General features: G+C 41.0%; 1 protein-coding gene across 1 annotated transcript in view; it reads right to left on the bottom strand.

Annotated features, from left to right (window-relative positions):
* myo10 (myosin X) overlaps positions 1-14,865 on the bottom strand; it is a 131,757-nt gene that overhangs the window by 46,198 nt on the left and 70,694 nt on the right. Inside the window, exon 4 of the mRNA XM_082514315.1 lies at positions 8,991-9,178. Within this exon, the coding sequence (XP_082370441.1) occupies positions 8,991-9,178 (188 nt within the window). The remainder of the gene's footprint in view (positions 1-8,990; positions 9,179-14,865) is intronic.

Genomic DNA, 14,865 nt, shown 5'->3' with positions numbered 1-14,865 from the left:
AAATTCCACTTGAAGAGAGGCAGTGGGAAACATATGGACAGGGTTGCATTACAACAGATCGTCCTCTCGAGGCATTATGGTGGTTCAGAGGCCTGATGGACATACCACACAGTCACAGCACCATGAAAAACATTCATGCTCTTTACATCACCTCGCCTACCACTGATAACGCACAAATGTTCTTTGTTACCCGACAACTACACCAGGTGATCTGACAGCCATCCTGCTGAACTTCTCTTTTATTCGACATGTCTGCAGATGACTTTGTATGTGGGAAAGTGGAAAGATACCATCTCATTTACATCTAAAGACTGCAAAACATTATTCAGATATTTAACTTTCTATTACAAATATTATGAGTGATTATCAGCTTAGGGATAAAATCCCTTTAACATGCATTTAATGCATATTTTGGATCTATAAATTTAAAGTATTTTAAATTCAAATTATTTAGAGCATAAACTTCATAGCAACCTTCACTTTTTGGACCTTAATGCTTTTAATTTTACTTTTATTGTTGGCATTTAAAAAGTCTTTGTTGGTTTTAGGAAAAGTTTATGGTTTGGGTTACAGCGTTTTAGTTGATGAAATGTACAACTAGAAATAATGTTTAAACCTTATTTATGTGAAACTGCCTCAACAAAGTAGTGAGAGAACCTATTTGTGGGTCATCTTAAAAAGCAGAGCTTTGACAGCCTTGTCATTGTCTCTTGGACAGTGCTTTGGGAAACACTGCTTGCTTTTGCAGAGTTTTATAAATAAAGTTGAACTTGTAGCAGGAGAGGCCACATCCTTAAAGTCAGTGTCACATTCCTGATGGACACAGAACAGGACTGGAGATAACATAAACTCTCTGGGTGACTTGCAATAACTTCTGACATGAACAGGCAGCGCATGAGTGTCGATGTTATGACAGAAGAGACTGAAGTTAAAAAAGGTGGAAAATGAAATTTTTGTGATTCAAACGGCAGATCTCAGCAGTGCGTCTCACCAGCAGCAGGTCAAACTTTAAAGGCTTTCACATGTGACTCATTTGAATAACTTCTTCTACACAAATGGGCCAATCAGAAAAGGCCTGTTAAACGCAAGTCACCTAAAAGACTTCTGGCAGAGAGCCACACACACACCCACCCACACACCCACAAAGATGCCTAAACAGGTGCACACACACACACACACACACACACACACACACACACACACACACACACACACACACACACGGAGCTATACAGCACCCTGCTTTTGTACTAATCCCTGGCTCCCCCCGTGTTGTTGCCACCCAAGGCAAAAGCCCCCCCACAGGCAGGAAGGAGGGAGTCTGCAGCCAGGCGACTGATTGTGTTGGACGAACTGCCTCCACAGCTCTGGACCTCACTCAGACTCTTTGTACTGAGGCAAAGAGCCTCAGTTTCTGCTAGAGAGTGAAAGAGTTTCTGAGCAGGGAAGAGAAACCGAGATGAGGAGCGACACGCAAAGAGAGAAGAGAAAAAAAATCTGTCTACACAAGTAATTGAATCTGGGAAATGTACTGGCTCTTTTCACTGGGACAAAAAGGTGAAATGTTCTCATCGACCGATAGAAGCTGTTTTCATAAAAGAAGATTAAGATTAAATTACTTGTCGAGCTGGTGTGGAATGCACCTTGTAAGGTTCGACGGGCACCTCTGCACGTCATGTCCTACACACTTACACACTTCTGTGAGTTCAACAGATACTTGATTATATCTCACCCTGTCTATGCCTATTAACCCTTTTACAGTAAATAACTAGACCACATTGCATCATGGGACGTTCAGATGGTCTCACACTCTATATTTATTGTTTTATTGTTGTTTCTAATCTGCTGTGTAAGTTAGGGGTGTCCAGAGGATCTGGAACATTTGCATTCCTTTAACCAACATGTTGACAGTAAAGCAAATATTAACTGACCTACTAGCACATTTTAGTAAATCATACTATGAATTCTTAAGACAATGCTGAATTAACTACACTTCACATTTTTTGTCACTTTAAACATGTAAAAATCGAGAATTAAAATAAGAAATAATGTGCAGCCAGAAATATAAAAACTAAAACACTTAGAGGGAAATATTTTGTTTTATTGTCTTTAGCGAGTCTCTGTTCTTCCTCAATACACAGATTTATAAACAGGTGAGGACCTCCTTCATCTTCATGACACAAAGCCTCCTGTTTTAGATTACTGCAACATTGCACACTATAAAATGATAAGAAGTGTAGACGTGCGAGTGATAAAGGTATACAGGTTATTGCATGAAAAAAAAATGCATTTTTCAAGAAAGAAATACTTGTTAGAAACTCCAAAAACACATGATTACCATTTGGAGTTGATAATCGGCCAATTAAAAACAAATGCATCATTCATTACATAAAATTGTGGGTAATTTATAAATGGCAGCATCCAATAACACTGATCACACTGGATCCTTACAGCTCACGACATCCAAACAAAATGAAATCTCAGACCAAAAGTTGCTAAAGTTGATAAAAGAGGCTGCTGGTGATGTGTGACGGGGGAAAGGTGTGAGAACACTGTATTAATAGAACGTATATGAAGACAAAGCCATTTCCTGCACTACACAGTCTATGTATGAACACAAACTTTTGCATATTTACACTGTGCTGTTTGGCTGAGTGCTTTCTTGTGTGTGAACAGTTTGAGATTAGATAAGAGACGTGATGATAGGCTGACCAGACGTCTGCAGATGTTGCAGTGGGAGCGGGGCTTAACTCAGAAAGTTTAGTCTGATTATCAGAGTGAAGTGCAGCTAAGCCTGAGCTTAGACTGAAGTGCGACTCGTGCTAAAAATCTAACCCTGTATAAGGGATTAGACCTTTTTCTTCCAGCCCAGCGTCAGACTAATGTCAAAATACCCACAGCTGGAGTTTTCAATCTGAGCCCAGACAGCTGTGCTGATCCAGTCTCTGCTGCTTACTTATCCAACAATGGACTGAGTTCAAGGTGTTTTTCTTCAGGCACTAATGCCCCCTATAGCAGCACCGCCTCTTACCCTACCAGTGTTTGCAACAGCCTTTACTTCCATGTGACACCAACCTCCTCCACAGCATCCAGGATCAGGTCACCAGTCCTGTCTGGATGTCCCCCACAGATGGTGAAGAATGATTAAAACCTCCCCCAGCTTTTAGAGCATCTTTAACAGGATCTCACGAGTATTTTAAGTTACCTGGGATGCGTCATTATTTAACGTGAAACTCATGAAAAGGCACTGATGCTTATTTCTACATGTAAACACTGATAAAACGCAAACACCATAAAATTTCACATTTAGAAAACTGCTCGTCTCATGTTACACTTAAATCTGCACAGTTAGTTATGTTTCCGCTCCACCAGGCTCTCTTCCTTTGCTGTGATCCATTCCTTCCTTTGGTCACAAATTATGTGTCAGACACTCAAAGCAGGCGAAACAGAGAAATCCTGCTGAATCCCAAGAGAAACCCTCTCAGGTATGTTTTCATAAGGCTTTGCTGCAGGGCTTTTGTGACCCCCACATGCCTGAATAATTAACAAGGCTGGAGACTATTGGGTTTGACCCGGCACCCACCTATGGGTCAGGAGGTCAGAAACAAACTGCTGGGGGAGGGAACCTGTAGGCTGGGCAGAAAAACACCTCGACAGCTTTGCAATTTAAAAATTCGAGCCTTTCTAGCCATAAAAAAAGCAGCCCAACAAGCCAAAGTTTGCAAATGAAAAAGTTTGATTGTATTGAAGCTTCAGGCATGAGTGTGCTAGCTTTTGTTTTGTTCTTAAATGACAAACTTGTTCTGACTGTCGATTATTACAGTGTTCAAACACCCTGGCTGTCTGCTTAATATGACCATTTGTAAATGTTGAACCAATAACATGAGTGTTAGTGAGCTGCTCTAACAGCCTCCACTCTTCTGCCTTTAATCTTTCATTCACATGTTGGAACCTGCCTGCAAAGGCTTGGTCTCATCCACAGCATTAATGAGGTCCATCACTTCTACTGTGTGGTAAGGTGTTTCACAGTCTGCATTCCAAGTTCATCCCAGTAGAGCCGGACAGGGTCAAGGTCAGTGTTTACTGCAGGTCAGTCAAGTCCTGTCCCGGCAGTAACCTCCATACATGCAAGTCCCAAATACTGTACAAGGATTGAATTTATAGAAGTCACCTGTTCGTGTTCCATTTAGATTTAGATATAGACGTATATATATTTAGATTTAGGGCGTGGTTAATACAATTCTCTGATGAAGGCATGGCTTATTCTGCAACACTAAAGTTGTAAGAATGCTACTGAGCCAACAAAGAAATCAGGTTCATAAGAAATGGAGAGAATTAGCTAATAAAATGTGAATTAGAGGTCTGCATCTCTGGTTTATTGCTTTATTATACAAACTTAAACCTGCCATGGTGGCATCTTCTGTGCACAGCGAGCGTTTGGAGGTTTTCCAGGATTTTCTTTGCTGGCGGTGGGGAGGGCATTTTTGCTGAAATCTGCAGCACCAGCTCAAAGGGGGGGCTTCCATTAAAACAATGTGGCTCGATGTAGGCAGGTACCCGCATAATTGAAAATGCAGAGTGGCATTTATGAGCATTAATGAGCAGATGGCCTTGTGTTATAGAGCTGGCCTCTTCCTCCTCCTCCTTCACCAGCTTCTGTTTCATTCGCCTCCCCCTGACTGGATCTGATTACCCACAATCCCTAAATCCAGTGAGAGAAGCTTCCTGCCTCGCCTGAAAGTGCCAGCTTGCGATTTATAGCTCTTCTTCCTCCCTCTCTCTCTCAAACACACCATGAAGCGAACCTTTCTGTGTATGGGTGGAGGTGCTGGCATGTTACATGTTTTATGAGGGTCTGCACCGAGACCGCTTTGGTGATTTTGGGGGACCTGCAGGAGAAATGTGTGTGGGTGTCAGAGATCATTGTGAACCATGCCACGTACTGCGGCAGCTGGGCAGGACTTCGACTCTGTGTTAAAATGATCCTCCACCCAAAGTCTAACTTCAGGGTATCAAAAATACGACCTTTATGAGCCTGAAAACCTGCCTGTAAAAAGTCTGCAGTCGGCTCTGTCATGGAGGGCAACGACTGCGTCAGTGATCTGGTTTCAAGTATTGGTCGTCTCACTCTTTGCCACTGAAATGCATTTAAATTATCTTTTTAAATGCAAGTACAGTAAAGTCAGTAATTCAGTCACATTTAATTTGACCCAGTTCAACACACTGCAGCCAATCGGACGTGGTTAGAAAGTTAGAAATAAACTGCTTTAGTGGGAGATCACATATGAGAGGCGAGTATTTAAACACTCAGGTCTTTCTTCACTGCCATGACTGCCACTCATTAATAACTGCACTTAATGGATCCTGTGTTGACTAATTAAATGATATCGTTTGATATATGATGTTGAATGACTCAGAATTATTTTTGTGTGGTTACAGAGAGGGCATCATGTGTTTTCAGTGACCACCACAGAGCATGACAAAAACAGCCTCAGTTCTGATCCTCAGTCAAAAAGTCGGCCCACACAGCCGGCAGCGGCCCTCAGGAGAAACACAAGGTGGTTTAAAAAAAAAAAAAAGGGGGGGGGGGGGGGCGTTCTCTTCCCCTCCCTGCAATTATTCACAGCCTCACACATCCATCACTCAGAGGGGGGGGAGCACCACCACTTCATGATGGGGTTTAGAGGTGGGGGCGGCACAGCGGTGAGGTGGTTGGCACTGTCGCCTCACAGTCCAGGGTTTGAAACCAGTTTAGGGCTTTTCTGTGTTTTCATGTTCTCTCTGTGTTTACGTGGGTTCTGCAGAACATTTTTCTAGCTTTTGAATTTTGTTTTAATTCAAAGATCGTCTGTTTGATTTTTACAGTTTCACAGTGGAAAAATAGATATCTGTATGTGTTTTTCACAAAGCGCTGCCAAGTCTATAACCCTTAACCTAAGCGTTTTATTCCTTTGCAAAGTCTACCTTCAGGGTAACAATTAGCAGCTAATTAGCAGCTCAGAGGCAGTAAAACACTGACAGAAAACAAACCCAGTGCTTAGAAGTGAAAGTCTTAAACTTCCCTGCCTGAGGGGTCCAAAAGAAAAAAAGAAAGAAACTCTGGTGGTACCGTAGTTTAAAACAAGTTATTTAAGAGTAGTAGTAAATTCTGTACGTAAACTTAAGTATATTGCTAAGTATAACCTTAAGCATATAGTGGTCAGGCTGTCAGACGACAGTGTTTGCGCTCTTTCATTGTAATCACCCTCATTTCCTATTTCGCAACATTGTAACCAGCTGAATTCTTAAGACAATGGAGCGCATAAAAAGCTGCAACATCGAACCTCAAAATATTCGGAATACGAAACCAATCAGAGTTAGAAGAGGATAATCAAGCAGTGCAGAGTGTACCTTGGAAAGCTCAGTGTGTCATTTACTCTATTTTAACAGACAGAAAACCATCAGGTTGTGTTTTAGCTGAGACAACAGCTAAAGGTTACGGCTGTGGTCTGCGGTCTGTCCTCTCTGGCCTGGATGACTTCACGTGCTGCTTTGCTGTCATGGAAAAAAATTACACAACTGAACTGTAGGCTTTATTTTTCTTTCAACTTTTCACTTTCTGTGGTGAATTTAAAAAGTTTCACAAGCTCTGTTCCCCTTTGTTAAAAATGTTCCACAGTTTTGTCCAATATACAAGAAACAACAAATGATTTTTCTTGAAAAGCGAAAGGTGATGAAGACAAACACAAAGCAGATCCACAGCAGCGATACGACTCGTTAACAAAGTGACAGCATTGTGTGGCTCAGGACTTTCTGTAGCGCCACTACAACGTTTGTGTTTACGCCTCGCTCTGTGCACCATGGCGCATGTTCTTCCCACTAACCAACATCGTGCCAGACAAAAGAATTTCTGTATCCCAAATACATCATCAGACCAGAAGACGACAGACAGAACACGTGAGACTGCATGCCGTGCACAAGCACAGGGAAGTATTCCCATTCATTTTGTAAGTTAGGATTAAAAATGGTCATCATTGGTTTTTAATTTAAAAAAAAACTTGAATGCATGCAAGGTTACTGGCACAGATCAAATGATGTGTTTACATGTGCTGCAGCAAGTAAGCCAAAATCTGTTTTTATATGGAGCAACCATCTTTTTCATGTCTCTCTGCAGTTATTAAGCTTAATTATAACCTTTATGTTACTGGGACATAGAAATTAAATTTATAGAATGACTGATAAACCAACTGCAGCATAATAACTCCATGGTGGAGCTGAAGAGAGTGCCAGATGAAATGCTACCTCATGATCCAGGTGATGGGACACCAGCACCAGTGCAATGCAGACGCCAGCACTGAACCGTCTCTTCCTCCTCATTTAAGAGCCAACTCACACTTTAAGAGATTCTTAGCTAAATTTTATTTTTATGGGAAGACATTCAGAGCGGACAGAATCTGTAGGCTGCATCTGCCAATATTTCAATTTCTTGTGAGATCTCCTCCCAGCACACCAACATGAACAACATGCCTTCTAAGTTTGGGCGCAACAGTGGCAGCTTTTGGAAAAGGCTGTGAAAATGAGTCATGGTGAAAATTTCCACTTGACATTTTGGTTGACAAATCATGTGAGTGATGTGGATCATAGAGATGTTTTGTGTGGTAGATGGTCAGGCCCTCAATGGTGATGACTATAGAGGTGCAACTTAAACCATCAGCAACACAGAAGGAATTAAACATAATCGCTAATTAATGTTTCATTAATGTGTAATGCAAACAACAAAATCCCAGCTACTTAACTTTCTGCTTTCCCCACAAACTTAAACCGGTTCAAGTTTAAAGGAAACATGTGTGCCTCGTTATCCCCAACGCCAATTAAGCGAACCAAACAAGGCTGTAAACTAATGCCGGCTAATCCTAAGAAAACTGCAGTACTTTTGCCTGAAGCAGCAGACTGAGACTCTCCGAACATGACGCAGCACCATGTTTATTTCTTTCTGCTTCAGATACTATCTCTAAACAGTCTTCAGAAATATGGAGATTTCAGTTTCCAACTCTCAACACATTTTAATATGCTCCGTCTTGTAGATGAAAACATGACATGCATTTCATAATGGAAGAAACAGAAATGTGAAACTAGAATTTTAAGCTCTCAACTCTTAACTACGACAGCTAATGAGCAAACTGTCACAGGAAAAGCTGATAGAGCCATTCTGGCTCAATAATCTCTGTGTAGTGTACCACCCTTTTTGTGCTCTTAATTTATTTGCTCCTCTTTACAACTACTTTGCTGCCAACAATACAATGTTGCAACAGGAAGTTGAATGGCCACGTACTCAGGATACCTTGATGACAACTAACAACAATTCCCACGCACTTAAACTCAGACACAACTCCTGTATCCGTCCTTCACTAAATTAGCAGCCAAATATTATCATATCTGAGTTACAAAAATAGCTCCTTTTTAACTTAGTAGGAAGAGAACGTCTGTGTGTGTCGACTGAACAATGGAGCCACAGTCGACGTGAAAGTTGTCCGACTGAAATCAAAGAGGAAGGATGTTGGGACGGAAGGGAGCAGACAGAGGATGGCGATAGAAGAGAGAGAGAGAGAGAGAGAGAGAGAGAGAGAGAGAGAGAGAGAGAGAGAGAGAGAGAGAGAGAGAGAGAGAGAGAGAGATCCTCAGAGGTGCAGCCAAAGCGCTGAGGAGACTTGAAACCAGATGAAGGAGTTTGGTACTCTGTGGGGGGGTTATTCAAAGGACCAATAAGGATGCTTGATAAAACCTCAGGCAAAAATGGTGCTGATATTGTAAATGTGAACCATCAAGTCTGCAAAAGTTGTAAAACAATAACGAAATATTTAAAATACTCCAACGTTTCACACTCTGCTCTCTAGTAGCCGCTAGACTTTACATGAGTTTGCTTCAACTCCTTGCTGTGTTTTTGTAAATCCATTAAAACTTCTGGAGATTCAAAAACAAATAAAATACATTCACAAAAACAGATCACACACCTGATCAGGACACACTGGTTCTGCAGCCTCTTCCACAGCGAGCGGTAGCACTCATTGGCGATGGCAAAGATGTGCGGGGAGATTTCACCGAGGTGGTGCTGACTGTACATCTCCACAGCGGGTCGGTCATACAGGCCAGGGAGCGGCTGGTAAGGGTTGACTGCTGCCAGGATGGAACCGATGTACGTCTGTGGATCAAAGAGGTAAATTATCAATAATTACGCAGACAGAAAGCAAATAAATCAAATTTCACCTGAATGTTTTAAGTAAAGGTGAAAGAGAAACATGAAAAAATACTATCATGATGCATTACACGATAACAAGATTCAACGATTCTGCAATACTTCATACTCCGATGAAAATGTACTTATTAAAATACAGACATTTTTAATGCGTCAGTTCAATTAATAAGCCCATACTGTCCTTCTCTTCACTGTTCCCCAACCGTTTCATCTTCTGTGTTGCTAATTAGCAAAGTTCTGCTCATTTTATCTTCATTTGACTAAATGCGCCACCATGAGGAGCCATGAAGTAGTGAACCTGGGTAATTATATTCGATACCAGCTATTGGTGCTGTAGAGGAAGCTCCCCCCCCCCTCACTGCCATTTCAAAGTATGAACATTTGCACAGCATCCATTCTTCTCTAATGATAACTCTCTTGACCTGCATGTCGTTACTTGCCATCTACTGAGCAAAGATCGGAGCAAATCATCTCTGCTGCCCGTCACTGCTCAGGTGGAAGCACAGAGAGGCCAAAGGCTGCACTTAAATCCAATTTCTCAGACAGAAACACAGAGTCGTAAAACCCTTATTAGGTTCCCAGGAGGGTGGACAGCAGCAAACATCAAGCAGCCAAACATGTGACCTTAGTGATGAACACTCTTTTACAGCTTCCACTCAGGCTGTCAAAAAGCCCAGCAGCACGGCATTCAGCACGTTTGACCTTTTGCTTTTATTTTCACTGCTGAGAAGCAGACTCAAGATTTTCCAAATTAGTTTCAGATTTCAAAGTTCAAAGCAAAACAAACCAAGCTGCTGAAATAGAAGCTCGTGAAGCCAGAAGAAAACTTGGCTGAAGCTTCAGTGATGTGGTGGTGACTGATGGATAACTAGGCAGGCTTGGGAAGAAAAAAAAAAAGGCAGCACATCAGCGTGCATCTGTGAGAAAACATCTGGATATTCCTATTGCTGGCCTCGGTTTGAAAAGTTGCAACGGTTACAGCAGAATTAACCGGATTCTCACAGTTACTCGAACTGGGCAGGAAAAGAGGTAATGCTGTCAGAAATGCTCGTCCTCAACCGTGAAGGTCTGAGCATTTGCAAAGGTTAGAGAAGCATTAAGCCGATTTTTCACATCCACTTCAGCATAAAAATAGTAACACTGTCAAAACCTGTATGTTCTAAAAGGTCTAGTAACCACAGAGAGAAGCTTTCCATCCCGCATAGAAGAAAACTAAATCCTTAATTGGTCTTTCCACTAAAACAAAAATACTGGAACAGTAAAGGTCATTCACTTTGGAAATGCTACCATTGTTGGTTTACCCCAAACAAGCTTCTTTTGTGAGAAAACCCCTAAGAAACATGCGCAAATACTTTTAAAATGCCTACATTTACAACACAAGCACACACGTTTCCAGCCTGGTACTACTCATAGTCAGCTTTGACTGAGAGGTGCTAACTGTGGGTGCTAGCTGCTTCACCTCAGCTAATAAGAGTCACTGAAATGGACTGTTTGATCTTGTCTGTGGTGTTGATGTTACCTGTTTTAGTGGAATTACCTGACAAGTAATCTAGCCTGTGGCTTGTAACTGAGCACTCCACACTCTGGTTCAGATATGACTGCTCGAGTTTCAAAAGTCCCAGGCAGCAACAACCAAAATGGTTAACTTATCGCTTCCAAACGGGACTTCACAAACAAGTGTGTGACATCAGCGTCCATCTTTTATATACAGTGTATGATCCTGACACATGTTAACTCATCGGGACATGCCACTGTGTAATTTCAGCAGCAGTCATAAAAATATTGGTTTCACAATCAGTCAGCGATCATCAATCAGCACATGCTCGCAATCTGATGCAAAATGTGGTTTTTAAACCAGGAAGAAAAAACAAAACAAAAACACAATCCAAACAATTTACAGCCACATAAACATCGAGCTAAACACAATCGCTACATGTAATGTGGCGATCTTTTAAACCTCACCTCTCTTTATTTATTTCATTTTTATGTCTCTGAATTCCTGAAGGAAAGTTAAGTTTGCTAAGTGCTCTATGAAATATACCAGCTTTACCCTTACTGTCTCTGTCTGCTGCTGTTCTGGAAACCAAAAGGGATTTCTAGAGCACTTTTTTAAATTTAAGACTTCTCAAATATGGCTTTAAACATCTATTAACAATAGTGAAGCTGATCCTTAACACCAGGTTAATCTGTGAATTACTGTTTTAATGGACTGACTGCTTATCTGGCCTACAAATGTAATGTGACTAGTCTGACTTACCATGAACATTCATTCAAACAACAGAATCATCTGAGAAAACAAAAGTTTGGTCAATAATAAAAGTAACACATTTTCTAACAGGCACAAGAGTTGCAGGTAAATTACCTGCTGCGACTCAACAACCACTTTTGCCGAGAAAAGAGCCACACAGACAATCTGCAGTGAGGTGAAAGCAGCAGTAGTTAGCAGCTCCCTCGCTGCTCATATTTCTTTGTGGCAGGTTTCACAGGGGAAATCCCCACTCATTTTCTACTTAAAAGGTACAGTAATAATAAACCTCACACTTTTCCCTCTAATCTCTGCAAACACGGACAAAGATAACATTTTTGATCACACTATCAAAATTAACGACAACATTTCTGCCGGCGCAACTTGGATGTAAAGTGAAAATCTCATTACAGCAGTGCACAGTGTTCCCATAACACACACATTAGCTTCTGAGAGTCTGTTGCCTGGAGGAGGAAAAGAATTGCATTTAGGAGAAAGAGAGTGGGACATTTCGATCCACAGAGCATCTACGTCCTCTGCAGTTACACGGCTCGACTGTCTTCTATCCTGTTAATCTCGCCTGGTTCCCACTGACAGACAACAGCATGTGAAAACAAACAGGACCGTCGGTTTTCTGTCAGTCACGGTCTTCATACCAGTCTGACATTTGCTCTGTTCCTTCATCTTGATTTATTAAAGCCTGTTTTCTTGCTGTATTTTTTTTATTTCCTTTAATACAGTTAGTCAAACTTTTTATCAGATTAGAGAAGAGCACCAAGAGGACATAGAAGCACATACCTATTACAAACAGAAAGCCCTTTTTCCTCAATAAAGGGGTCGATCAGGGGAAAAAAAGCCTCAAAACACTATTGGCTCTGGACAAGCAGAAAAAAAACGTGTGTTTATAACCAGCCTGAGGTGAAACCGTGCGCAGAGCTCAGAAGTGGAGTGGAACTCAAATTACAACCATAATAGGCATAATTAGGTTAATAGGCATACCGATGTATAGAGCGTGGAAAGAATACCAACAATAACATCACACTGGAAATGCAGTTTCTGATGAGCAGTCTGTTGCAGTCGGACACTAAAGACTCTGAGCATCCAAGCTGAAAGGAAATATTTACAGAGGGTTTCTCAGGAATGAAGAAAACAGCTTCTCTCTTCCAGTTTTTTAATTTTCCAAAGACCAAGTCATGACCAACCTCAACCAACAGTTGATAACAAATACGAGAAAACACCAAACCATTGGTTAGAGCTAAAAGATGTAGTTCAGTCATTAAATGTTTTAAAAAGCATCAGCTAACATGCTTGCACCACAGGAAGTGAGCTGATGGTTGTAGGAGCAGTGCTGTAGATACAGTGGCATTAGGTTACGATCATACAGACTTCAGGAGTCTGTGAAACTCTTTGGCTTTTTCATTCATTTGAATGGGATCACCACTCCCAACAGATCTGAGAGAAGAGTTAAACCTGTGGGAGTGTCTTCTGGCACCAGGTTAGACGACCATGTACCAATAGTTAAAAAAAAAATCTGTTAAAATTCTGATTGTCCATAGTACTGCTTGAAAAAACACGTCAACTGAAATGAATACCTAACACTCCCTGAAGCTCACACATACATTGCAACACTGAACTGTTCTAGACATTGCCAGACTGACGTGTATGTGAGAAAGACCATTTGATCTCTAATTCTACAAAGCCCCTGTAATGTCTGATTACACCCATGCAACACAAGCAAAGGCAACGGGCTTGTCGATTTACAGCAAGAAATTAAGCTGATCCAGGTGATTGATAGATGTATTTTTTGTCTGCTTATTTTATTGGTTTTTGTTTTTTGCCCTTTATCACCGTTCCTCTTCCCCGCTGTTTTTCTTTCCCTCTTTCTTTCTCCCCTTTCTTTTCCCCAGTCAAATCTGTCCCATATTTAGCAAGTGAAAATGAAATAAAATAAACAATAAAAGGTGAATCAAATAGACCATTACGGCAAGGCTGGGATGGTCCATTTGGTAAAGTAAATCCGTGGGCATCTTTCTTTGCCTTTAGACAATAACTCTGATGGCAAAAGAGCCAAATGGGACAGGCAACAAAAAGAAAAAAAAATTAAGCTGACCATGTGGAAAAAAGTACAAATATGATTCTGCCAAGTTCCTTCCTGTTAAAAGGGAGTTTTTCCTTCCTGCTGTTGCCTAAGCAATCATCTGTTTGTTGGGGGTCTCTTTCAAACACTATCGGGCTTTTTTCCTTACAGTACACATTATCTTAAAAGAACTTTTGTTGTGATTTGATGCTACATGAATAACCTTGAACTAAAAAAGACCTTTCAAACTATCAAAACCATAAACCAATCTTTTTATACTTTTGGACCTATCACTCCTTCCTGGCTAGACATAAGATATAACCCAAACAACAGAGGCGAGATGTTCTTAAACACTGCTTCACAATAACTGGACAAGATAACAGAAGAACAAGGTGATGAAGAGGTCTGCTAGGAGTCCACACTCACTGTACTCCTCCTCTTCCTATACAAACATCTTTATCACCTGCACTGCTCATTAAGCTCCTCCTATTAATCTTTCTATTCAAAGATCCTACTGACTCACTGACCTACATTTGGCCCGGATGCAAAAACATTTGAATGAACGTTGAGATGACATTTACATGACAAATGCCGGGTCTGGGCTATCCTGCCTGTGCAAATCAGCACAGTACAGGGATGGTATGTCATAATAATATAGAGTGGATCATAAAGGTCTGAGTGTTATTACAATGTGGCAGCGCTCTGCTCAGGTGAAGGAATCAGTTTCTACACATAAAAGCAGAGAAGTCCTTCTTCCGCCTGCAGTGTAAACAGTTTACAGCTAATCTAATCTCTGGCTCTGAGGCTCACATGCATCGATCAGACCATCCTGTAAACCTCTTTACAGATGCTTATGTAGTGTCATGTATTGTTTGGGATTTTTATATTCACAGTATGTGGAGAAAGTAGATGGAGAAACACTGTGATTCGGACTTTTGCACCTTCTGACAGCTGGAACAGTCCAACACATCGTAAGTCTTACTTGTATACAATACGCTATACAGTAAGGTGAACACGGCACCAGCTACAATGAGCTCAATATTTCCGTGTATCTTTTGTCAGTTTTTCCCTGCTGTCCACTCTGACACAGTTTAAAGGTGCACGGGGAAAATATTTTTTATATTTGTCAGCAGTTTTTATGATGATCTTATTTGCCCCAGAAAGGAAAATAAATAATCCTCTTATCTGTCCCATAACCTTTGTCCATAATATCAGTATTTACACACCTCCATAGGAAATTGTCATGTTTTAGAGAATTTATTAAGATCTTTTGATCCTAAGAAAGACATCCAGTCACCTTCAAGTCAAATA

Source organism: Aulonocara stuartgranti, assembly GCF_965226115.1.
Source record: "Aulonocara stuartgranti genome assembly, chromosome: 18".
NCBI classification, from domain to species: domain Eukaryota; kingdom Metazoa; phylum Chordata; class Actinopteri; order Cichliformes; family Cichlidae; genus Aulonocara; species Aulonocara stuartgranti.
Note: the sequence above shows the minus strand (reverse complement) of the source record. Positions and strands in the feature narration are given on the sequence as shown.